General features: G+C 30.3%; 3 protein-coding genes across 4 annotated transcripts; all 3 read right to left on the bottom strand.

The window, feature by feature from the left end:
* Positions 1–462: 462 nt before the first annotated feature.
* LOC107944272 (microsomal glutathione S-transferase 3) lies at positions 463–2608 on the bottom strand. The gene is made up of 3 exons (XM_016878094.2): positions 1906–2608; positions 1648–1820; positions 463–682 (listed from the first exon to the last, which is right to left on the bottom strand). The coding sequence occupies exons 1-3, from the start codon at positions 2083–2085 to the stop codon at positions 607–609; spliced, it is 429 nt and encodes a 142-aa protein (XP_016733583.2). The 5' UTR covers positions 2086–2608; the 3' UTR covers positions 463–606.
* A 10478-nt stretch (positions 2609–13086) lies between these two features.
* Positions 13087–16819, bottom strand: LOC121203533 (uncharacterized oxidoreductase At4g09670). Of its 2 annotated transcripts, XM_041075694.1 has the most exons (3): positions 16206–16819; positions 14791–15474; positions 13087–13455 (listed from the first exon to the last, which is right to left on the bottom strand). In XM_041075694.1, exons 1-2 carry the CDS (start codon positions 16674–16676, stop codon positions 14836–14838), a joined length of 1110 nt encoding a protein of 369 aa, XP_040931628.1. In that variant the 5' UTR covers positions 16677–16819; the 3' UTR covers positions 13087–13455; positions 14791–14835. The 2 variants fall into 2 exon arrangements, with proteins under 2 accessions (XP_040931628.1, XP_040931627.1); XM_041075693.1 differs by having other exon boundaries at positions 13151–15474.
* A 2167-nt stretch (positions 16820–18986) lies between these two features.
* LOC121204908 (uncharacterized) lies at positions 18987–24394 on the bottom strand. The gene is made up of 9 exons (XM_041075692.1): positions 24136–24394; positions 21738–21837; positions 21491–21591; positions 21143–21268; positions 20937–21057; positions 20768–20852; positions 19900–20013; positions 19749–19788; positions 18987–19481 (listed from the first exon to the last, which is right to left on the bottom strand). The coding sequence occupies exons 1-9, from the start codon at positions 24310–24312 to the stop codon at positions 19329–19331; spliced, it is 1017 nt and encodes a 338-aa protein (XP_040931626.1). The 5' UTR covers positions 24313–24394; the 3' UTR covers positions 18987–19328.
* Positions 24395–25615: the final 1221 nt, after the last annotated feature.

Raw genomic sequence — 25615 nt, 5'->3', positions numbered from 1 at the left:
TATGAGATGTTAAAATCAATGAGGAGTTGAAAAGAAGCATGAGCAAAGTAATGGTTAGAATGATGAAGATGATGGAATAATATTATTCATATGTATTACAAGTTAAGACAGGAGAACGATAATAACCTTTATTTTAAACTGAGTGGAAGGGCAAACAATATTCAAACTCAGAATTTATTTAATAAGAGCCAGAGGTACCCTCTCCAACAATACAAGACATCCCCCATCCCTTCTCTAAAACCTATATTGATGATGTTAAAAGTAATAACTTAAACTGAAAGCAACTTTTAATCTTCATAGAATATAACTATCTTTGCATTAATATGAACGTCGAATAAGTGCTTAAATTATAAGACATGATAAAGTCGAGAACAACAAATATAAATTCACATCAATTAATATTTAATATGAGATTTTATTATAATCTGTTTTAATTTAATAGTTATGGTTAAAAAATAAAGATGAAAATGAAATTTTGTTTATTTCAAGTGGATTCAAAAGATGTCATTATAATAGATAAGACCTCTCATGCGGTACATATAAAGGAAATGTATACATAATTAGGGATGAGATCACAACGATACCCTAATTAGATGGGAAAGAAAATCATCGTCGGAGCAGGTTTATTGCTAATGAAATAGTGCAAATCTTGAGCCCCAGCAATGCCAAGAACCCATATTTCCTGCAATTACACCAAATTGAATATCAAAATATTAGTATTCTTCCTCCGTCTCCTAAGAGTTTATTTCGTTAAACAATCTTATTATAGGTTTTGAACTTCTGATCATATCTACTCTTTTTAACACAATACTTAAAACTATCCATATGCGCTTCAACGCTTTCGAATTCACTTCCTCCTGTCCATTATCCATATTGAGCACTCTAAGATCAATCTTAATCCTTCCAAATTTGAGAATTAGGTCACATAATAAGTTTAAGGTTAAATCACTATGTGTACTTTGCCAACTTTTCTCAGTTTAAATTTTATTTTCAATTTAAGCTTTAAACTTGACAATTAACCTTAAAAGTCTTAGCTTTTTTTAATCCAAATTAAGCCTCGGACAATTATCTAGTCCTTAAAAGCCCTAGAATTCAGGCTTTAAAATGAGAAAAAATATTAAATTTAAATCTCAAATAATGATTTAACTCATAAGTTTATTTTCATCCTGATTTCGATAGAAATAAAAATTTGATTGAAATAACATTCTTAAATTGCATCATATCAAAATTTTTTAAAAAAATTTTATGATATGAACAATATTAAAAGTTACGTCATCAAATCTGAATGATTTCTTAAATTTTGTGAACAAAATGAACTAATTATCAATTTTAATGGTGCCCAAATTTAGTGAACAAAATATTTAATTCCCAAGTTGGAACTAAAAAAACCCTAATTGACAAGTTCATAAACTAAAATTCATATTTAACTGACCCTATATCTTCAAACTTCAAGGTATAATAAAACAATAAGTTGAGAAACTATCACTTTCGCATCCGGTTTGAACTTGTATTTAACCTTTGACTAAAATGATAAAAAAATTCGGTTGTTAGGAAACCAATACTCAATTAAAACATTTTAAAGTTTATAAAATTCAAACTGCAATTGACCCTCACGAATAATAAATAAGCAAAGAAGAAGAAATATACCCAATAGTGAGACGTTTCTGGGGATCTCCGGTGGAATAGCCGGTGAAGTAGAAATAACGGGTGACGGTGTAAAAAAGTCCAAGCGCAGCGGAGATGCAAGGATGAGCCATTCCTCCCAAAATCATCAGTACGAAGAACATAGGCATCATCTCCAGCGAATTTTGATGCCCTCTCTGCAATCAAAAAATTAATTCAACTCGCTTCGTTTTGAACAATTTTTTTTAGAAGAAGCAAAAAAATAAGAAACAAAAATGAAACCTGAACACAGTTGAAGAGCTTTGCATCTTTGTTCTCGGATTCAAGAGCGTAAAGGGTGGGGTAATAAACCTTATACTTCTTGCGAGCCATCCCTACTTGGATACCCATCCATATGCTGAGAAAGCAGTAAGCCACCACCACTAACACTACGTACCCGTATTCTTTAGCTAAAAACTCCATGGATCTCTCTGATTAGGCTTCCCCTAAGTGATTTCTAAACTTTTTAAATGCCTCTGCCTATCTTTTTAACAACGAACCAAACCCTATCGCTTTTTAATTCCAGATTCTTCCAGTGGGATCTGAATCTGCTCAGACTGACTTAAGTAATTCTTGTGAGAAATTCTATGGAAAGTGAGGTGAGCTTTCCATAACCTCCCTTGTAATAGGGAATGGAATACCGGATTATCCGGTCAAATTATTTTACAGAAAATTTCATTTCATCTTTTCTCATATATAAATTAATCAATTTTGGTATAAAAAAACTTATTTTTGCATATATATATAAACTAATAAATTTTAAAAATAAAATAAAATAAATAAAATTTATAAGAAATTAATATTTTGCAATTTCGCACCTCATAATTTTTTTTATATAATGAAAAGAAAGTAATTAAACTGCCTTAATCAACAAACTCATACATGAGATGTACTTATTTTATCTTCTGATTGTAATTTCCTAATATGAAAAATAGGGAAATCAATAATTCTAAATTCAACATCCTCCTTAGTACAAGTCTTAGCTAGCCAATCTGTCATCTTGGAATATATTCAAATTTTACGCTTTGGATATGCCTTATTGCTTCGTTAATATTCCTAATAAGAGTAGTGGATGGATAATTCGCGTTGCTCTCCTTTATCAATTCAATAGCCATTAAACAATCACTTTCCATAAGTAACTTAGTGTAGTTTCTAATCCGAGCTATTTCTAGCCATGCAAGATAGCTTATGATTATGAAGTAATCGCATTTTCTCAACCAATAAATCTTCTAAACCCTGTCACCCAGTAACTGTGAGAATCTTATATTACTCCTTCATAATTTTTAGTATTTCTACATAATTATTAATACTCCTTCATAATATGTTATCAAAATTAAATTTTGTCATTAGAAATCAATTTTTGGTATAAAAAATATATATTTTTTGCCTACTTATAAAATTTGTTTTTATATATTAATAAAATTTTAAAATAAAAAAAAGTAAAGTAAATTTTATCAGATGAACTAATATTTAATAATCCATCGTATTTTTTGGTAATCCCTCATAATAATTGTGTGATCTTATTAAATTTATTTCATTTATTTAATTTTTCAAAATTTTAAAAACTATCATTATATATAATTTATTTCAAACCAATTTTTCGTTATAAAATCTTATTGAAATTTCTTAATATTTCAAAATAAATTTTTTTACTCCAAAATTTTGTCTTGTTCCAAATCCTCATTTCGAAATCATACAAAAATTATAGAAATATCGAAAATTATAAGGAAATAAAAAAAAAGAGAAAATACAAAAAGATATTGAGAAAATGCTAAAAAAATATGAAATATAACAAATTATGAGAAAGTAGCATGATGGAATATAAAAAATTATAAGTACAAAAAAAAAAAAAACAAGACGGGTGCAAAAGATATAAGAGACTACCAAAAATTGGTTGGTCTCATTAAATTTATTTTATTTATTTAATTTATCAAAATCTTAAAAATTATCATTATATATAATTTTTTCTCTACCAAATTTTAGCAAGAAAAAATAATAATTTAATTTACCAATTTTATCTATCTAAAAAATTCTAATAAAATTTCTCAATATTCAAAAATAATATTTTTTTCACTCCAAAAATATAATTCCCATTCCAAACCTTCATTCCAAAACCATATAAAATATAATGAAATAATACTAGAAATTATGAGAGTGTACCAAGAATTATGAAGGAATACCAAAAAAATATGAGAAAATATCAAAATTATTGAAAGAGTGTCAAAAAAGGAAGAAGGAAATACCAAAAAATTTAAGGAAGTACAAAAACTTATAAGGGAATATAAAAAATTATGAAGAAGTAGAAGAAAACACGAGAAGTACAAAAAAAAAAATTGCTTGGCCTCATTAAATTTATTTAATTTGTCAAAAATTTAAAATTATCATTATATATAGTTTTTTCTGTGCCAAATATAACAAGAAAAAATAGTAAATTAAAATTTACCCGGAAATACCAAAAATTCCAGGAAATACTACAAATTACAAGGGAATACAAAAAAATTATTTGAAAGTACCAAAAATACGAGGGAGTAACAAAATTTCTGAATAAGTATCAAAAATTATGAGAGAATACCAAAAAATTATGAGGAAGTACCAAAAATTATGAGGGACTATAAAAAATTGGTTGATCTTAAATTTGTTTCATTTATTTAATTATTTAAAATTTTAAAAACTATCATTATATTTAAGTTTTTTTCGTACCAAATATTATCATGAAAAAAATAATTTAAAAGTTATCATTTTTTTCATCTATAAAATCCCAATGAAATTGCTTAATATTAAAAAATAATATATTTTTTACCCCAAAATTATATTTCTCATTCCAAATCCTCATTTCGAAATTATACAAAAAATTATGTGATTATACCAAAATTTTTGAGGGTGCATCATGTAATGACCCAATTTCCAATGATGTTGAAAAATACAGTTTTGGGTTCTCGTTTCTATAAATCGAGTTTGTTAATATTAAATAAGGATATTTACGGAGTTAGCATATTGATGAATTGAAAATTGGTTAAGTGATTTAGCCGAAATTATGAGTAAGTAAGGCTTAGGGACTAAATCGTAAAAATTTAATCGCTATAAATTTTTAATTAGAATAAGGCTTGGGGACTTAAATAACAATTATTCAAAGGACCAAAAAAAATGGACTGATTTGAGATAGATGTTAGTGGGATGTGATGTTAATTATCATAGATTAAGTTAATTAAAGTTTAAGCCTAATTAATTATATGTTCAAAGGACCAAAATAAAAAATGGACTGATTTGAGTTGAAACATGTTATATGTTGTATTGGAATGGTGATTTGATTATGAATTGATAATGATGAAATGTGAATTGAACTATGTGATGAAATTGGAAATTGGTTACCTTATTAACTGTATGGGTTTATACTTTGATTTAGCCGATGATGCACTTTCGTATGCCAATATATTTACTTTGGTTTATCTGATGATGCACTGCATGTGCCAGTATATTTGTTTCGGTTCATCTGATGATGCACTTACGTGTTCCAATATATTTGCTTTGGTTTATCCTACGATGCACCTATGTGCCAGTATGATCACTTCGCTTCATCCGATGATGCACCTTATGTGCCAGTATAATTTCTTTGGCTTGCCCGATGATGCACTATAGGTACTAGTATACTTCGTTCAGTTGATCCGATGATGCACTGCGGTGTCAGATTAAGATGTAGATTGACTAATCCATGTATTCGTCTTGAAATTCGAGTCAAGTTAATAGGATTATATAAACATGATTTGGTTATATGATAGATTGAAATGAAATGTGAATTGATTTGGTATAAATGCATACATATGAAATGTGATATTCAATAGCATGTGAAAGACCATGCAAATTGGCTAAAAACAAGCCCTAAGGGCTGATGAAGCAATAACGAGTCAATAGGCTTGGAAATGGTTGAGTACTAAATATGAATGGAAATTATGTGTTTATATGTAGTAATGGTTATTGTGAAATTAATCAGAAATGGTATGTTTTGAGTACATATTAATGTATTGAAATGTAAAGATGATCATATGCAAGTTACTCTGGTAATGGAAGTATTTGGTATACAACTATGTAAGATTTGATTGTAAAATTTCAGTAGGTTTAATTGTTTGCAATAATTTTAAACTTGTTTTGCATTGGCTTAAATTATGGAAATACCACCAAGCGTATTTGCTCAGCGTACAATTTGTTTTCTTCGTGTGCAAGTATAGTAGATTTCCAAGTGTTCGAGCAGTAAATCCAGCATCCAGCAAGCGATCTCCGACTCAGTAAAGTTTCCATTTTGTTTTAAGTATGACATGTACCTAGGTTGAGTCAAATTTTGGCATAGCATGATACTTATGAACTTTTGGACTTAGAATTGGTATTTTGAAAGTGGCTATATGTTTGATTTGTGCAACTTAGATTGTCACAATATTAGCTAGTGTATAAATGTGATATGGTTGCTATTGTAAATGGTAATGTATGTATATATGTATGTATTCTTTTGGCAAGTAGTTTAATGGTTAGTTTAGCGAAGTAACTTAGGTAATTGGATGAAAATGATGAAATGAATGGAATGTATATGTGCTAGAAAGGTTTTATGATTTGAAACTGAACCAATTAGTGATATGATTTTGGCTGAAGAATGTGTATTGGTTTGTAATATGTTGAAACAATATGTTATGTCGCGGCGAGATCAGGTCACCATGCCATGACAGGATGTCGAGTATGGGTCGTTGCAATGAGGAGCTAAGTCAATTTGTTGCGCCGCGACGAGGAACTCCTAACGTTAACCTAGAATTTTGTTAATATTACAGTTTAGTCCCAAATCGATATTAGGTTAGTAATAGAGCTTTCGTAGGCTTGTGTAAGACCTGTGAATGAATATAAATGGTATCTAATGCTTATATTACTTGTAATTAACTGTGTAATGGTAATATTTGAATGTAATTTGATTGTAGTTGCTCCGGCAATGAATGTGGCATCTTGTAGATTAGACCTGGTAATCGAGCCAGGTATGGAGTGTTACATACCAAAAATTACGAGGGAATACCAAAAAAGTGAGGAAATACGAAAAATTCTAAGGAAGTACCAAAAATATATATTAATATAGACAATATTTTAGATCAATATTGTGACAGCCCTAATTTGACCCTAGTCGAAAAGTGGTTTCGGGGTCATAAAAATAATTAACCGTTATATTCTATGTTTATTATATGTGTAAATGCATGTGTAAAAGTTTCATGCTTTGATTTTGTCATTTGTATGTGAAATTTATAAGATATGACTCATGTGATAAGACTTGAAAATGTGATGGGTAAATTTTAAAGTGCCAAATAATGCATGAACTATTGACATGGGGGCCTTGCATGTCAAATAGACCACTTTTAATATAGTGGCCGGCCATAATGATGGTTGATGGATAATATATGTTTTATTTAAGTATTATAATAAGTAATGGCATTATTTTGAAATAAAAATAATTAGTAAAATAAGAAAAAGATGATAAAATAATGGGTGTTCATCTTTCTTTCTTCATTGCCAAAATTGAGAAAGAAAAATATTGAAGAAGAAGCCAAGGCATTCGGCCATGGTTATCTCAATTTAAAGGTATGTAATGTGATTTTTTTTTTGTAATTGATTATGAAATTAAATTGATAAGTACATAGTATAGTTAACCAATGGTTTAAATTCATGAATCATTGAACATATATCCATTCGGCAAGTTGCTAAATTTGTGTTATTTTGATAAGTTTTTGGGAAGATGTTATTTATATGTTAAAGTAGATTAAATGATGGTTGAATAAGTTGAATTCATTGTTGAGAGGTATGAATTGAAGTTGCCGTATGTATATATATGCATTTTGGAAAGAAAATGTAATGCCCCGTACCCGAGACCGTCGCCGGAGTCGAACACGAGGTGTTAACAGACTTAATTCATTACTTAAACAGCTTAAACAATTTATTTTTAAAATTTTCAGTCAAGCTAGCAATTTGCATCACAGTCGCTTAAAAATTCATATCTCGAGTTACAAAACTCTAAATCCAATTCCGTAAATTTTCCCTGAAACTAAACTCATATATCTATTTACTAATTTTTTTCTAAAATTTTTGGTCAAGCAAATTAGTACAGTTTATTAGTTAAATTCTCCCCTGTTTCAGGGTTCGACTGCTCTGACCTCTGTGTATTATGAATTCGATATCTCCCTGTACAGAGTTTAAATGACTATGTTGTTTGTTTCTAATAAAACTAGACTCAATAAGGAATCTGTACATATAAATCATGACTTCTAATTATATTTTAACAATTTATGGTGAATTTCCAAATTCAAAACAGGGGATCCAAAAATCGCTCTGGCCCTGTTTCACAAAAATTTAAACATCTCATAAAATATAACTCATATACCTGTTTTGTTCCATCCATATGAAAATAGACTCATAATTCTTCAATTCCATATTTTATTCACCATCTAATTGTATCTCTACTATTTTTAATGATTTTTCAAACTCATGTCACTGCTGCTGTCTGAATCTATTTTAGGGTAAATTTTACCTATTTCATGGTTTCCATGAATTAGCTAGCAATTTAGCATACATAACACCAAATATGATCATGATTAGCCATTTCAATGGCTAATCATTACCAAGCATTTCCATACCACTCAATAACCATATCATAAGACCATATATACAAAATGATTATAATGCTATACATGGCATACTCAAAATATGCAAGCCATTATGCCAAGATGGTATACGGATAGTGTGAGCATGCCTCCGACCGTTCCCGATTTCCGAGCTGGCTTGTCAACACTACAAGGAATGAAAAGGAGGAAGTAAGAATAAATGCTTAGTAAGCTCACATGCAAATAGCAAGTAACACAACTATATAAGCAAACATAAAACATCATTTGCATAATCATCACCGAGACATTCATATCACATTTTCATTTATCATCTTACCATATTGTTGTTATATCGAGTTTTCAACCCGAGGGTTAAGTACATACCTGTTCAAAGTATTCATTTCACAAAACTTACCAATACGTCCCTTTCATCTCGAGTATTCCTCCATTTGAGTAGAATTTTACCCGTTGAACACATCGGAATATAATTCAGATACATGGAAAGTTTGCACATAAGTGCCACATATGTAGCCAAGCTACCATGTAACCCGCCCATAAGTGAACTCGGACTCAACTCAACGAGCTCGGGCGTTCGCATCCATAAGTGAACTCGGACTCAACTCAACGAGATCGGATGCCTAGTTACATCTTTCGAACTCGGACTCAACTCAACGAGTTCGGATGCCCAAATATCCTAGTGACATGTCACTTGTATCCTAATCTATTCCTAAGGTTCAAACGGTATTTTCCTCGAACACATCTCCATGCCATCTTCCGTAAAATACCGAAACCAATACTCGGTAGCACTTTATATTTAACAAATAATTCACATAATTTGCATTTTATTTGAAAATAACCACAAAGCATATATTTCATGATAAAAATCATCATATCATATAATTAACATCAATAACTTAAAAATAACAATTATACTACATTATTTACACATGAACTTACCTCGTATGCGAAAATGGCTACTTTTACCATTTCGTCCACAACTTGGTATTTTCCCCATTTTAGCCCGAATTTTAGTTTTCCTTGCTCTATCATTTAAAATATAGTCTAATTCGGACTCACATTATTCAAATTGACCCAAACTCATATTTTTGCAAAATTATAGTTTTGCCCCTAAACTTTCACATATTTACACTTTTTCCCCAAAGCTCGTAAATTAAACTTCAGCCTATTTTCTTATGTTTTATGACATGTTGATCATTTTTCCCTTCTATGGAAACATCAAATTCTCACTCTAACATGTACTTATGACTATTAGGTATTTTTACCGATTAAGCCCTTTTGCTCGTTTTCGCTTAAAACCGAGTAGTACAAGTTGTCTAACATAATTTAACACCTCATATTCTATCATAAAACACCAAAATACACAAATTTCACCTATGGGTATTTTTCCAAATATGAACCCTAGGTTGAATTATTGCTAGCATAAGCTTAATCGAGCTATCGAGACTCCAAAAACGTAAAAATTATTAAAAACGAGGCTAGAACGGACTTACAATCGAGCTTGGAAGCTTGAAAAACCCTAGCCATGGTTTATCCTTGCTACATTCGGCCATGGGGTTGAAGATGAGCAAAATTGACTTTTAATTTTGTATTTTAATTCATTTTACCCCTAAATGACCAAAATGCCCTTACTACTAAACTTTCCAAAAATTCCATCCATGTCCAATTTTTGTCCATAGACTTAGAAATTGGTAAAATTGCTATTTAAGACCTCCTAGTTAATATTTCAAAACAATTTCATAATAGAAAGTTCTAGAATGCAAGTTTTGCAAATTATTCGATTTAGTCTCTAATTTCAATTTAAGCACTTTATGCATAAAATTTCTTCACGAAATTTTCACACAATCATGCAATCATATCATAGACCTCAAAATAATCATAAAATAATTATTTCTATCTCGGATTTTGTGGTCATGAAACCACTATTCCGACTAGGCCCAAAATCAGGATATTACAGAAAATTTTGTTGTTATTTGATTTATATATATATATATGCACATTCGGTCATGGGGGGGGATAAGATGAATTTAAAATGTTATAGATTGTTTTTAAGATTTGTTAAATTGTTGTGGTCATTGCCGAATATATGTTTAGTTAAAGAAAATTTTTAAAGTGTTTAGTTAATTAGTAGGTTAATGGTGTATGCACAAATTATTTGAAATATAAACTTTCTATGAGTATTAAAAGATGTATATGAATTTGGCCTTGGGAGAATTTTTAGTATAAAATGCTTAAATTCTAGATAGGTTATTGCTTAAATGACCGAATGTGCCAAAGGTAAATGCATGTCAAATTGATCCATATGTGTTAAGAGAATAGGAATAAATATCGGTTTGATGAACTATATATATATTCTGCTATATAGTTAAGATATGTACATGAAAATATGATAAGCCATATGAATTTTGTGTTTGTGTATGTGAACTAGATATTTAATGGATATTCGGCTAAAAGGGGTTAAAGGTTAAGTCACGAGAATTTTGGTGATATACATATTTGGTCATTAGGGTTATATGTACTTTGGCTATGTGAGTTATGTATTAAGTAAGCTATTTATTTGATATGTATATTCGGTCATAAAGGTATACTTGGAGAAATGTTTAATTAAATTGTATTAGAATGTTTAAAGTGATTAAATGGGTATGACCATTTCGTATTTGAGCTAAAGGTAGCTATATGACCCAGTAAATCTCTTGTCATATTCGACCATAATCTAGCATGATGGGATTTTAATAAGCTAAATTTGTTTGAATTAGCTCAAGAGCATAGAGGGGCAAACTCAGATAAGGGAAAAGAGAAAGTAATCGAATAGCCGTTGTAATCGTTCGACGATATCCGAGGTAAGTTTTGAGTAGTCGCCTTTAGTATAAAAATTTATGATGCCTTGATATGTGTATATTAGATGAATTGTGCCATTTTGATTCTACTTGAATTAAGTTGTGTGATAAATAATCTAAGTATATGAACTATAGTCGAATGGTCAATACGGGTTAAGCTTAATTAATGAAATGTATATGGAGCTTATATTCGCATGTAGCAAATGACTACTAATGTGACATGTTCAATGAGATGTGTTAATATATGATTAAATATGCATGATACTTGAGGAATTGTATCCGGGCTTAAAGACTCGCAGGCTATATGCTGGAATGTTATCCGGGCTTAAAGACCCGCAGGCTACGAGCTGGTATTATACCGGGTTTAAATTCCCGCAGGCTGGTGCTAGAAATTTGTTTCAAGTTCTAAGACTTGACAGGTTTGATGCCAGTAAATTAAGTAAGATTACGACATTGAATATCTGTGGAAAACCACTGTTGAGTAAGTACTATATATTTAACATGTTAAGGTACGTATTATGTACTCATATGTGAAATGATTTTAAAGTGAACTATTAGTATTAAAGAACGATATATATATACGTGTGGATGAATACGGTATTTAAGAATAAGAGAATGACCTATTCGGTCAATGTATGTCATTATATGAAAGTATGTGACTTAAAGTAATTGTATCAGCCATATACTGTAGTTAAATATGTGTTGAAAATTTCTTGTGTATTCATATATATATTCGACCAATAGGCTTTATAATTAGTGTACTTGTGTATATTCGGCCAAGTAATATATAATTAGAATACGAGTTCTGTGATACTTAATGTTCGGTTTAAATGACAAGTTTTAATTGTTTGAAATGCTTAAAACTTACTAAGCCTCGAAAGTTTACTCTATTCCTTATTTCGCTGTTTTATAGATTGTTGATTTTGGCCACCGACTCGAAGATTGTCAGCAATTCATCCTACTATCTATCTTTTTGGTACAGTTTTATTTTGGTCCTGATATGGCATGTATAGGTTAGGCTGAAGATAACTGTGTTTTGTAATTGTAAATATTTTGGCCATATGAAAATGGCATATATATAACACAAAGATCAATATGTATTCAGCTCGATCTCTGTTTATGTTAGTTAATGTGGATGAGAAATTTAATGTTTAGCTCGGTAATACCTTTTTAGCCTAAATCCGGCGATCGAATTCGGGTTAGGGGTGTTACAAATATGATAGAGATATCATTTCAATTCAAACATTTACATACATGGCACGTACAAACAGCTTGGTAATTTTAACTGTTAAATTGTTAAAATATTAATTGTATTAAAAGTCACAGAGGGGTGTAAAATCACTAAGTTTTTCACTGGTGTAAGTACATTCCTCCCTAGAAATCAATATTAAAAGTTTACCATTCTTTCTTCTATTTTATGCATGTACGAAGGCTTATAAATAAAATTCCTATAGAGATGCTGATACACAACAAAGAATTGTAAATCAAAACATGAGCATTTAATTTTTTTAACCTTATTTTCATATTTTAATTTTTTCTTATTTTAACTTTATATCTTTTAATTCTATTCTGCACCATTTGTTTTAACTCGAACAACTGTAGTGCAAGGCTAAATGTATAAGACAATATATAACTAACAGCTTAAAATTAATGGAAAAAAAAATGTTGAAAAACTTTAAATAACAAAAACATTATGAAGATTTATCGAGAAGATTTCATTGATTCAACCAATCGATAGGTTGAAGAATATACAAACTTATATACAATATTTAGGCTATATTATTTGTAACAATATAGAATTTTTTAATTAAAATTTGTTTTTTTCTTAAAATGCTATATTTTGCAAAATAAATATATTTATAGAATTAAATTTACTTGTAATTACATGGTGATACAATTACTATTTTTTTTTGAACAGTTCGACTGGATTTTACTGATAAAAAAACAAATAACATAATAAGGAAATGTTCTTGTAAAACTTTGAAGCTAAGACCTAAGTAGAAAAAACTAATAGAAGAGAAAACCAGCCCAAAATAGAGTAAATGATCCAAGATAAAAACAAATAACAATTGAAATAAAACAAAATAAAGAAATGAGAAACCTAATCCAGTCACTGTCAACAGCTGGTACCCATTAATTATTCGTCTTTTCGAATCTCTATATCAGCACTTCAACCGATAGCAAGTTTCACAAAAGCTTTCATTTCTGCTGTTCTTATTTCTTCAGATCTTCTATGGAGGCTCTTCAATTTAGGTGTCTCGGCCATCTCTCCTCTTGTTGGCGTTGAAGATAGGCGAAATCTGCTCCCTCCAAGTACTCTATGGTGTCCATAAATCGAAGAGAATTGTGTGGATTTTAAAGGACAAAGCAAATATATAGAGAGAGGTCAAACTAATATATATATATAATTTTGGAATTTCTAAAATGATTTTTAAAATTTTCAAGTGTTAAAATAAAGTAAATTGTTTGGGTGACAAATTATAAATTTGTACTCTCCTCATTTATGATATTATTTACTTATAAAAATTGATAATAATATTTGTTAATGAGTAAAAATTAAATCATCGAGTTAACTCTATGGAGAAAGAGGGGAGACTATAGAGAGGAGGAGAAGAGAGTACTTAGAGAGGGAGTGTAATTTGGTGGTGTTGTGTTTGTCTTTTGTCATGAAGGTTTTGGAGAATTATTTAATAGAGACGCTCATAGGTTGTATATCCTCTTTTAATTGGTGAATCGTTATTTAACGTAAATCTTTATTAGATCAACTATATAACTTAACGTGATAAATATGGAAAAGAAGAGAAAAGAGTTTTGAGAGAGAGATTGTAATTAGGTAGTGTTGTGTTCATTCTTTGTCGGGAGGAATTTTTGAAAGATATTTAAGTAGAATTTTTTAATATTTATATTCCACTTATTGTAATATTACCAATGAATTACTTTAGCCAAAAAAAATATTAATAATAGGTTAGCATCAATTATATTTTGAGTAAACTACACTTAAGGTTATTAAACTATTAGTAAGTTAATATTTTGATCTCTCAACTTCAAAAAGTTATAAAATGGTCATTGAACTATTTGAAAGTTTTTATTTAAGCCACTCAACTATTAGAAAGTTTTTATTTAAGTTACTAGACTGTTAAGCTTTTTCTTTAAAATCCGGCTAGCAAGCTCCAAGCAACAATTCGATGATCATCATGGTGGATCAATAACCATTGATGAGTAGAAGAACATACATTAGATCCAAGTTGATCTGACAAACAATGTCGAAGATAAAAGAAAAAAATTGTTTGAATTTTAATTTATAAATTTGTGACATTCACAGCTATTTCATAAAATAAAAAGAAAATAAAAACTGAACTTTAGAAGAAAAAGGGAATGAGAGGTTTTGTTTGGCGCAGACGGTACGAACAGAGAAAGCTATACAATAGTGATTTTAACAGTCCAATAACTTAAATGAAAACTTCTAAATAATTCAGTGACCATTTTATAACTTTTTAAAATCAAATAGTCAAAATATAAACTTACTAATAATTCAGTGATCTTAGATGTAGTTTATCATAATATTTTATATATTTTTTATTGTGTCTTAGATGAGTTTATAGTTTGTAAAAAGAATGGGGAAATATCTGAATAGGTAAGCTTAGGTACTATACCTGTTCAATAACACCAACACCAACCATACTCACAAGATCGTCACTTCAAAAATAAACAGGCTTACAACCAAGATCAACAGATTTCTTCACTGCATCCACTAGCATCTGAGTCTTTCTACTAATCTCAGGCCATTTAGGATCCAGCAACATCCCAGGTGTCGTTCTAATCCCCGCAACAACCCTCGCAAATTCCTCTACCATCAAACCCTCCTGCGGTAGCTCATCACAATTCACAACTACTCTCTCAGGCTTCACATTCCACCCGATATGAAGATCCACAAACTTTGCACCCAACGTGAACTCGAACGATGCAGAGCTCTCTCGCTGCGGGATGATGAAGTCGTTGAGGTTCAAGGAACCTTTGGAACCAGTTATGGTCAAGTCCATGGATGTATCGGCGAGGAAAGAGCAGTGAATGATTGCGTTGGTCGTGGCTCCTGATGATGATGGTTCTGTATACTGAATGGAAGCTGAGAAGGAGATGATGACTCCATCGGAGTTTGTAGTGACGTCCGGTAGGGCGGTGACTACGGTTGGGAGCTGGTAGTTTTTGGCCCATAACACAGCTCCGAGGCAGTACCAGCCAAGGTCACCCAATGCTCCGAGACTATCCAGGTTTCCTTTTACTCTTATGTCACTCTCAAAGAATTCTGGGGATGCTGAAGTTGTTGATGTGCTGTATATCTGAAAACCAAAGAGCAACAAATTCCATTAGTAGATTGATATAATAAATAGGTAGAATTGTGCTATTAGTTCATATAATTTAATAAATTTAGTTCATATACTTTTTGAATTAGTCAATTTTAGTCTCTATACTTTTCAATTTAAAATTTCAGTTCGTACAAATGGTGACATTTAAATTTGATTGGTTAAGTTTACTATACAAAACTTGTAGATTTAATTCATGTTCTCCAATTGAATCATTCTTATTTCTTATTCTTTTAGAAATTTAAAATTTCATTCTTAACTGAAACAAAAGCAGTTATATCCATTATTCGACATTTTCTATGAGTAATATGTGAAAATAAAAAACTAACACGACATTACACATTTCATAATATATTTGCCGCGTCAAAATTTGGTAACAACAAAACTTAATGAATTCAACTTATTACCATTCGATCAAGATTGTCATTTTAAAATTCGAAAAATAAATGGACTAAAAATGACAAAATTAAAATGTAGAAACTAAACCTACAACTTACATGCGATATAATTACTAATAGAATAATTTACTGATATTTATTTTTACCAACAATCTGGTTTTGTCAGTAAAACAAGTTCAGTGTAGATTAATATATAGTGACAATTTCACTCTTTTCGTCGCTATTACTATAGGCATCCTATAAAATTTTTGAAATATATAGCTGGAATCAAATTCTAAATGAATCTGATAAATTTAACAAAAAACTTACATAATTGACGTTTCCTAAAAGCTTGGAATCAAAGAGCATCTCCTTCATTTTAACAGTCCTAGGATGGTGTAACCACATCGACCCATCCATAAACTGCAGGCCATTAGATTGACATGCTTCAAGTATTGTATCAAGCTCCCCCACATCAAGAGCCGTCGGTTTCTCGATCAGCACATGCTTGCCTTTTTGGGCAGCCATGACCGCCCAATGGACGTGCAAGCTAGTCGGCAATGGCATGTACACCGCATCCACCGACGGGTCATCCAGCAGTTGGTCGTAGCTCCCGTAAATCTTGACCCTTGGGTCCAATCCGTTGTCACTTGCGAATCGCTTTGCTTTGTCTATGGAGCGGCTGGCGACGGCGTGGAGGATAGAATTAGGGGCTAAGTTAATGGCTCTGGCCACTTTTCTTGCTATGTTTGCACATCCCACGATGCCGAAACGAACTTGAGCTACTTCGGTTTCAGCCATTTTTGTTTTTAAAGCTTTGTTTAATTGAGTGTGAAAAACTTGCTTGAATATGCCGTGTTTGAGAATGTTCTAAGGGATGAGGATCGCTTCTATTCCCCTACGTGGCTTCATTTTGGGCCGTATAAGCCTACTTAAGTGGTTATCGCATGATAACTTGCAGGTGGAATAACTTTTTATAGGGATTAAAATTTAATTATAAATTTTTAAAAGTAAAAATATAATTTTGTTATTAATTCATAATTTCATATTTTTAAAAAATTAAATAGAATTTCTTTTTTATTTTGGAAAGTTAAAAGTATAGTTTTACAAATAAAATAGCAATTATTCCATATTTAAAGATTCATCTATTGAATTTCGATTTGATCCAATTTTACAATGATATACTTTTTAGGGTAAACTATAAAAATAGTCACTTTTGTTTACCTCATATTTTAGTCACTTATATTTGAAATGTTATGTTTTAGTCACTTATGTTTTAGTTTTGTTACAAAATGGTCACTTTGCCGTTAAGTTCCGTTATCTCCCTAATAGAAATCCTACGTGACAGCCAAATTAGTTTTAAATGCCGATTTGGATGTCCAATTAGGACGAGAATAGATTTTTAATTAAATAAATTTAATTAATTAAATATTTTAAATTAATTACACTTTGAATTGAAAAAGAAAAACTATTTGTCTCTTTTTCTTTTAATTTTCTATTCCATTTTGATTGAAAAACTATTCTTATCTCAGTTGGACATCAAAGTCGTTAGGGAGATAATGGAGCTTAATGGTAGAGTGGCTACTTCGTAACAAATCGATAACATATGTGACTAAAAAGTAACATTTCAAACATAAGTGACTAAAATGTACTCTAGAGCAAACAAAATTAACTATTTTTATACTTTACCCTACTTTTTATTTTGAAATCAGAGTTTGAGGATTTTTTTAATTAAACATTTTGACTTAAAATTGCAATACTACCATTTTGAAAAGTTTTATCAAAATATTCCTCTTTTGATTTTATAATCTATTTAGCTTTTACAAAATTTTATAACATTTTAATTATTAGTTTTTCCATATGTAATAAGTAGGGTGTAAATGAACAGAAGTTCGATGAACTGTTTATGAACCATTTATATAACATTCGTTTATGTTTATTTATTAAATTAAATAAACAAATATAAACAAAACTTTTATATTCGTTTAATAAATGAATGAACACGAACAGAGGTGTATTAGGTTCGTTTATATTTACAAACAAGCTCGTTTATTGGCTCGTTTATGACTCGTTTATTTAGTAATAATATTTTCTTATTAAAATTCCATTAATATATATTAATAAAATTATCCTACTTTGTACTTTTTTTCATTTATAATATAATTATTAATATTTATATTTGAGTATTTTATATCTAAACAATACATGCGAGTGTATGCATTTATTGTTTGTTTATTTATTATTTATTAACATTGTTCGTGAACATTAAACAAATAAATATGAACATACATAATTTTAATTAAACGAACATGAACAAAAATTTAAAATTCTTAACGAACACAAACTGAACATGATCAAGCTTAAAAATAAACAAATGATTATAAAAAAAGATTTCTGCGTTCAAATTAGATTCATTTACAGCCCTAGAATTAAGATACGTTTAATTTTTATTTATAATATGTATCGTAATATCAATTTTGCTGGGTCTACCTTGTTAGGGTCTAAATAAGGGTTAGGATCCTCCTAACATGCATGGGATAATAATAGACAAAAAAAAAATTAAAGATAAACTATAAAAATAATCATTTTTATTTGCCCGAAATTATATTTTAATTACTTATGTTTTATATTTTAATTACTTATGTTTAAAATGTTACGTTTTAGTCACTTATGTTATCATTTTATTACAAAGTAGTCACTCTACTGTTAAACTCCATTACATCCCTAACAACAATCCTATGTGACAGTCCAAATGAATTTTAAATGCCAACTTGAATGTCCAACTGGGATAAGAATTTTTTTTCAGTCAAAATGAAAAAGAAAATTAAAAGAAACAAAGACAACGGTTTTTCTTTTTCAATTCAAAGTGTAATTAATTTAAAATTTTTACTTAATTAAATTTATTTAATTAAAAACCTATTCTCGTCCTAATTGGACATTCAAATCGACATTTAAAATCCATTCGAACTGTCACGTAACAAAAATGACTATTTTTATAGTTGACCCAAAAAAAATAATGAAAAGGAGCCAAACCCAACCTCTAAATTAGTACTGCAAGTCAGTTAAAACTAATTCAATTAATGAAAAAAGCAAATTAAATAATATTCAATAGAAAAGAAAAAAAAATAATTTCATTGTATACTACTTGAGGCAAATAATTTCATTGTATACTACTTGAGTGCTTTTGCCTTTATTAAATTTAAGGCCATGAAATAAAAACGGGCAAAAAAAAACACAATTTTAATGATTGACACAAAAGAGTCTAATAAGGTTAAGAGCAAGAGAAGGCTGTAATTAGCTGAATAAATGTTAAACCCCATCTTCTCCAGTCAAAATGGCTATATCATCATTTATCCCAAATCAGTTTTTAATTTAAAAAGAGAGATGCAAACTAAACCTTGTGTAGAACATTTCATCCGCATCTTCATCTACAAATCGGCCATTTTTGACTTCCTATCTGAGCCACCATCGCTGTATTGCAGAAACCGGACCGTTCAAAAACGGAGCATACTGCTGGACAAGAGGATTAACCGTCCTCCCGATCTTTGCCCAAACACTTTGGTGGTAACCAGTTGTAACCGGAGCACGGTACATAAGCTTTAATAGCTGTCAGAGTGGGGAAAAAGGGGTTTAGTCTAATTCATTCATTCTTGAAATATGATTTCAAGAATAATGCATAAAGATCATATAATACAAAAAGCTATAACATGCAAAAGGGGACGATGGGATCAATAAGTTTCCTAGTCTAAAGAAATTAATTCCAACACTGTTTTCAGCATGCATAAAATGGGTTCTCTACCAACCTATCATACCATCCAGACAATTGTTAACCAATAGAAAAAAGAGGTGACAGAAGAAAGAAGCATTACAGACCTGCCAGTACATGAAAGTTTGTATGATATTGCGTTGCCACCTGAAGAATTTAATACAAAATTCAGCAAACTATGAAAGCTGGAGGAGGTGTATCTATTGGCTTAGCAATGAAAAATAAACCAAAAATGGTAAAAAGATATAGGAAGCTGACGAGAACAAAGAAATGATTAGAAGGAAGCCAACTCCGATCTCAGCATGTGAAGAGAGTATGCTAAGAGTAGTGGTGTTCGATTCTACCCACAAACAAGGATCTTCCAAATACTTCCTGCTTAAACAAAAGGCGAAAGTATAAATAAAGGAATGGACAACTAGACCTTCAAGTACAGACATGCACATCCACAAACAACATGGATTTTGTTTCACCCATTTTTGGGCTGAGATTAAAGAATGTTGTAAAGCAAATTGAACTACTCTGCATCTGAAGAATTGGTTAAGATGAAAAAAAAAAAAAGGGATAAATACTTCAGATTAACATTCATGAAAGGTAAGCTTTCCGTTTCATTAGTACCATTACCTTCTGCGAAAGTTGTGTAAAATCCTCCTTACAGTGCCATAACACTACTGTCCTATTATCTTAAATGGTATGTAATACTAAGAATGCTGTTTTACTCTAATTGAAGTGTAGCATTATTGTGTGTTACCAAGTAATAAGGATAACAAGCCACTGCAGCAAAGGCCTAGGGGATGGAAAGACAAGGTGAGGCCCAAGGAGGTTATGGGTTCAAATCTCTCCGCCCCCATCTATGAAAGAGTATGTTTATAACATTAAAATGGGAAAAAAATAACAATAATGATCATAACATACTCTTAAAAAGAAAGAAAACAACAGGAGGAAAAAATAGCATGTGATTTCTGTCCATCTGAGAGTCAAGCATTTTCATTTAAAGAATATCATCAATGAATTAACTGAATTTTACTATAATGTTAATAGTCTGATAATTAATTAAAATAATAAAGGATAAAATAAATCAGCACTCCGTCGTAGCAGATGGTTTATACATATATGAGTAAAGATCTACCTGTACAAGGTAGAACGATTGAAATTACGCCTTAAGAACTTTGCAACATGTTCAAGTGCTCGGCATAAAATGGGAATCAAAGCAACTGCAGAAAAGAATAATATTGATTCATCACACTAAATGATAAAGAGAATTCCTTAAAACTATTTAGGAACAGAAGAAAGCTTACATTTAAGGCAGAGATGAGAAGTGACAAATGTAAGGCTGTAGATAAAGTAGATAAAATCTTTGGTTGTAATTATTGATTGAAAATACACTTGAATAGCCTGCAAATTCCAGGCCCTTGGTATCTGCATAAACAAAAAGGCTATATTCAAGAGAAGAACCTCAGTAAATCAAATTAAAAGGATAATAAGTTAGCGGAAATAAGTGTACCCCATATAGTGCATACAAAGAGTATAAAGCGGAACAAGCAGTGCCCATGAACGACAGTCGATATGCTCTGATAGAAAGAGTTCTAGTAACAAGTGGAAAGATGGCAAGCACAGCCACGATAAAAACCTGCAAGAGAAAATGTAACCAAAAAATATTGGCAGGAAAGGAAAGGTAGCAGCCGGCTTAGAATTTCATAATGATTTATTAGTCGTTAAAATCAACTTGTGGTCTCTCACAGACAGATTGCAAGAATAAATCAGGAAATACAATGCACATTTTACTCATCACTTCCTAATATGCAAATATGCACATGTTGGAGAAAGAAAGGAGGGAGGGTAGGTAGTATACCCAAGAATTGACAGAAAATTGTATTGTTTGCCGATCCCAGCGCATAGAAGTTGTATTTGAAGTGGCAGCTGCTGATGCCCTTGAACTTCTAGTGGTTGAGCCTAAATTACAAATTTAGGATTGATTTCAATGAAGGAAACAGCTCATTAATAAGGACGAGCAAATACACAAAATTCTACAATTTTATGTTATTTAGTGCAAATATTAACTTCTTTGTCTGACCTCATTGGCAAAAACAAGTTTTTACCTGCATTGTGTGCTCGAGTGCTTTCATTCGCTGATGATGATGAGGTTGATGATGAAGCAGATGGATTTGATGACATAGCCTCTACCACAAGGTCAGGATCCTGTTCATAAAACATATCCCATAAATCATCAGATATGAGTTGTCATGTAACAATACTAGAATATTACTGAAAGATGAGTGTACTAGAATGTTACAAACATACATATAGATATAAAAGTCTAATCATTGCAAGAAATTGCATGTAAACAACATTAACGGACAAGACAAGTTCCATCAAGGGGAATAGGGCAAAGTTTCCCTCTGATTCTATTTTTCAAGCATGTAGACCATTTTATAAATTACTAAGATTACATCCAATTGTTGCTTCTATCCTTTGCTTTTTGTTTTGAAAAGCCAATTGCAGAAAACTAGTTTTAATGTAAAACCCAAATGTCTATACAATGCCAAGAATTACAAAATGAGTTGCATGGACTTGAGTGGTAAGAGTGGAAGGAATTTGGGCAAGGATCAATTAGGGATCCTAGGTTTGGAACATTGTGACTTTAACTTTCATATACAAATAGGATAATAGAAACATAAGTCAATAGTTATATTGAATCGTTACGTTAGGTTTGGTGATACCTTTTAGTTATTTTCTTATTTAAAACATGATTTTGCTACTTTCTATTAGCTTTTGCTTTATAACAGAATTTAAGGTATTGTTTATTCGTTGCTTTCTTGCTCTTTTGCTTTTGAAACATTTTCTAATAAAGTCCATTTAGATGCAAAAATGCATAATATGTTGAAGAATAGCAATTGTAATTGCAACCTTGAATTTGAAGAACAAAGTGCATAGTTTTCATGTTATCTATAAAAATTATGTTAGAATTGATGTAGTATTACAACCTAAGTTTTCATTCTTAATAAATAATGAACCTGTTGTCCACCATTTACTATTGTTTTTTTAACAACTTAATATAAAATAAAAGCAAATCACATAGAAGAAGTAGCAAAACAAAGAAAGAAATTAACCCGGAAGTACTTCAAGACATATTAGAGCTTTTGAGCAGAAGAAGAAGCAAGCAAATTCATCCAATATTGCATTAACTCAAATTGATTTAGTAAAAGCCATAAAAGGGATGAAAACAATATTGCAAACTACACCAAACCCGGTCGATATACCATATATCCCAATTCCAGAACCATGAAGCCAATGGCATTGATACCATAATGGTAACAGTGGAAATGGAATGGACTGCCATAGTTAGAAAATAAAACATGTACTATTGAAGGAACTAAAGTTAAAACAATATAAAAGAAAATGGAATCACCCTAGTGGAATAAATATTAGGGAATACTCTTACTACTCTTTAACATCTTTTATTTGTTGATGACTATGTTAACTAATTCAAGATTTGCAGAAATCAAGCATGGTCGCCAGCTCCAAAACTCAATATCAAATTCAAAAGGTGATCAAAAAAGGTCATAAGGTGAACTAGTCCAAATCCTAGTACTTGCACATATCATGATGTTGAGGCAATAAAAACTAAGCAATGGCTGGTAAAAGTACCATGGAAGCCCCTGTACTAGGAGTTAGATTGCATTCTGCCTCCTCTACTAAAAAATGGGCAAATTAGTCTCTGTACTTAAGATCAAAAAGTAAATTAGTCATTTTTGTTAAAATTTTGATCCATTTGTACTATTAAAAACTGTCGTGGCTGACGAAATAACCATACAGTGACATGTAGCGTGTCATGTATATCTCATGCTAATGTACAGGGATCAAATTTTAACCGTAGAAATGGATTAAATTCATAGAAGGACCAGTTTACTCTTTAATCTAACCTATAGAGACTAATTTGCGCAATTTTTAAGTAGTGAGAGCAAAATGCAATCTGATTCCTAGTACAAGTACAAGGGCCTCCATGGTACTTTTACCGCAATGGCTTTTTTTCCTGAGGGGCCAACTGGCCAAGTGATAGCTAACATTTAAAGACTGAAGTAGCAAAAACTATCTCAAGAAGAAATGAATGTGTTAAATCGAAGCAGTGGCTACTGACGTTTGTCATCCCTACCTATAGATGCTTTGTTTTCAAGTTACCAAAGAAATCATATATAAATTCACAAGTTCCAAAATTGAAGAACAACAAAATAAGATTTGAGGTGAAAAAGAAAAGCCCATATACCAAAAGTTCCAACCATCAAATTCTAACCTACCAACACATAACACAATAAACAAGGGTTACAAAAAAAAAATTAAACGTGAAATTGCAATTCTCCCTTAATCAGCTGACAAACACAAAACAGAAAGAAACCCAGATTCCAAATTCGTAGAGAAACAAATGGAAAATCTTAAATAAACCCAAAGCACAAATTGATAGAACTATTATAAAAAGAAAAAGAAAGACAAGAAACATACGATACAGCGCTGGTAGAACTTGCGCTTGAAATGATCAACCACATCGGAGCGAGATGCCATGTGAGGAGGAATCAAGACATTGGACCAATAGTCTGCCCACCTTGGGTCGTTCTCGTAATCGTAGGCAGCGGCCGCCATCTTCTTCAGCTTCTGCGAATCTTCTCTCTCTTCTCCCATCCTTTTTTGTGTTACTTTTGTTCCCAATTGACATTGTTGTGGGTTAATTGTTTAAATTGTCAATTCTGCTTATTTTTTTTGTTTTCTTTTAATTTCATAAACTAGAGGGTTTATTAATAATAGTTTTTTTAAATTAAAGCAGTAAGGTAAATTAATTTTTAAATAAATCTTATTGTTTATAAAAAAATAAAGAAAAAAATTAAATATTTTATTTTGGAGTGATGATATTTTTTTTGACACAATAACTAGAATAAATAAGAGGATAATACGTTTTAGTACACTCAAACTGATATCCTCCTGCACTCGTACTAATCAAGCTTAATCAACAATTTAAGTTTAGTTTTTAAGGGAATTATGACATTAACTGTGAATATGTTAATTTTAATTTTTATCTTATTTACAATCAAAATTTTTAGGTTTTTTTTTTCTTCAATCAAGTTTTTATTATGTATAGGCTTCGATCAAGCATATGAATTTTTTTTTTATGGTTTTTGTAAAATTGAGAAGAAAGTCTTGTAAAAAGATTTGGTTTTTTGTTTAAACTTGAAATTTTAATAATTTTTTTTAAAAAAAATTAGATATTTTACATATATATTTTGAATTTTTAGAAATTTTTTTATTTTAAAAATATTTTAACATAATTTTTAATATTTTTAATAATTTATATTTATTTAAATTTTTTTAGAATTATTGTTAAGAAATTTTTAAAAAAATCAAAATGATATTTTAGCTATAGTTCAGGGACCAAATTAGTAATTAGCCATTCAAATTAACGTTCTACATCATCATTTAACAAATAAAATTTAACGATGAAACTAATTTACACATTTCGAAATGTATTACACATTTCGAAATGTATTCCCCATTTTTTCAATAGAGGGGTCGAAATGCAATTCATGTAATGACCCGAATTTTACCGATACTGAGAAAGTATAATTTCGGATCTCTATTTGTGAAAAGTGGATTCGTAAATATTTATTTAAAAATATTTACGAAGTAAAATGAGTGATTAATTAGAGTTTAATTAAGTGAATTTAGCTTAATTAAGGATAATTAGATAAATGAATTAAATTGAATGAAGAGTGAAAGTTTAATTATAGAATAAAGAAAAGTAAATGGACTAAAAGGCAAATAAGCCAAAAAAGAGTGCCAAGTGTATGGCAAAAATAAAATACATGTGTAATTAATATAATACATACATTTGTAATACATGTATGTATTCACTTATTATTTAAGTAAATAATTAATGTATTTACTATTATTTAATTGATATTATTTGATAAATAAATTAAATATAAGACAA

This window comes from Gossypium hirsutum, chromosome A08 (assembly GCF_007990345.1).
Source record: "Gossypium hirsutum isolate 1008001.06 chromosome A08, Gossypium_hirsutum_v2.1, whole genome shotgun sequence".
NCBI classification, from domain to species: Eukaryota; Viridiplantae; Streptophyta; class Magnoliopsida; order Malvales; family Malvaceae; genus Gossypium; species Gossypium hirsutum.
The sequence above is the reverse complement of the archived record's forward strand: the minus strand, read 5'-3'. Positions and strand labels throughout refer to the sequence as shown.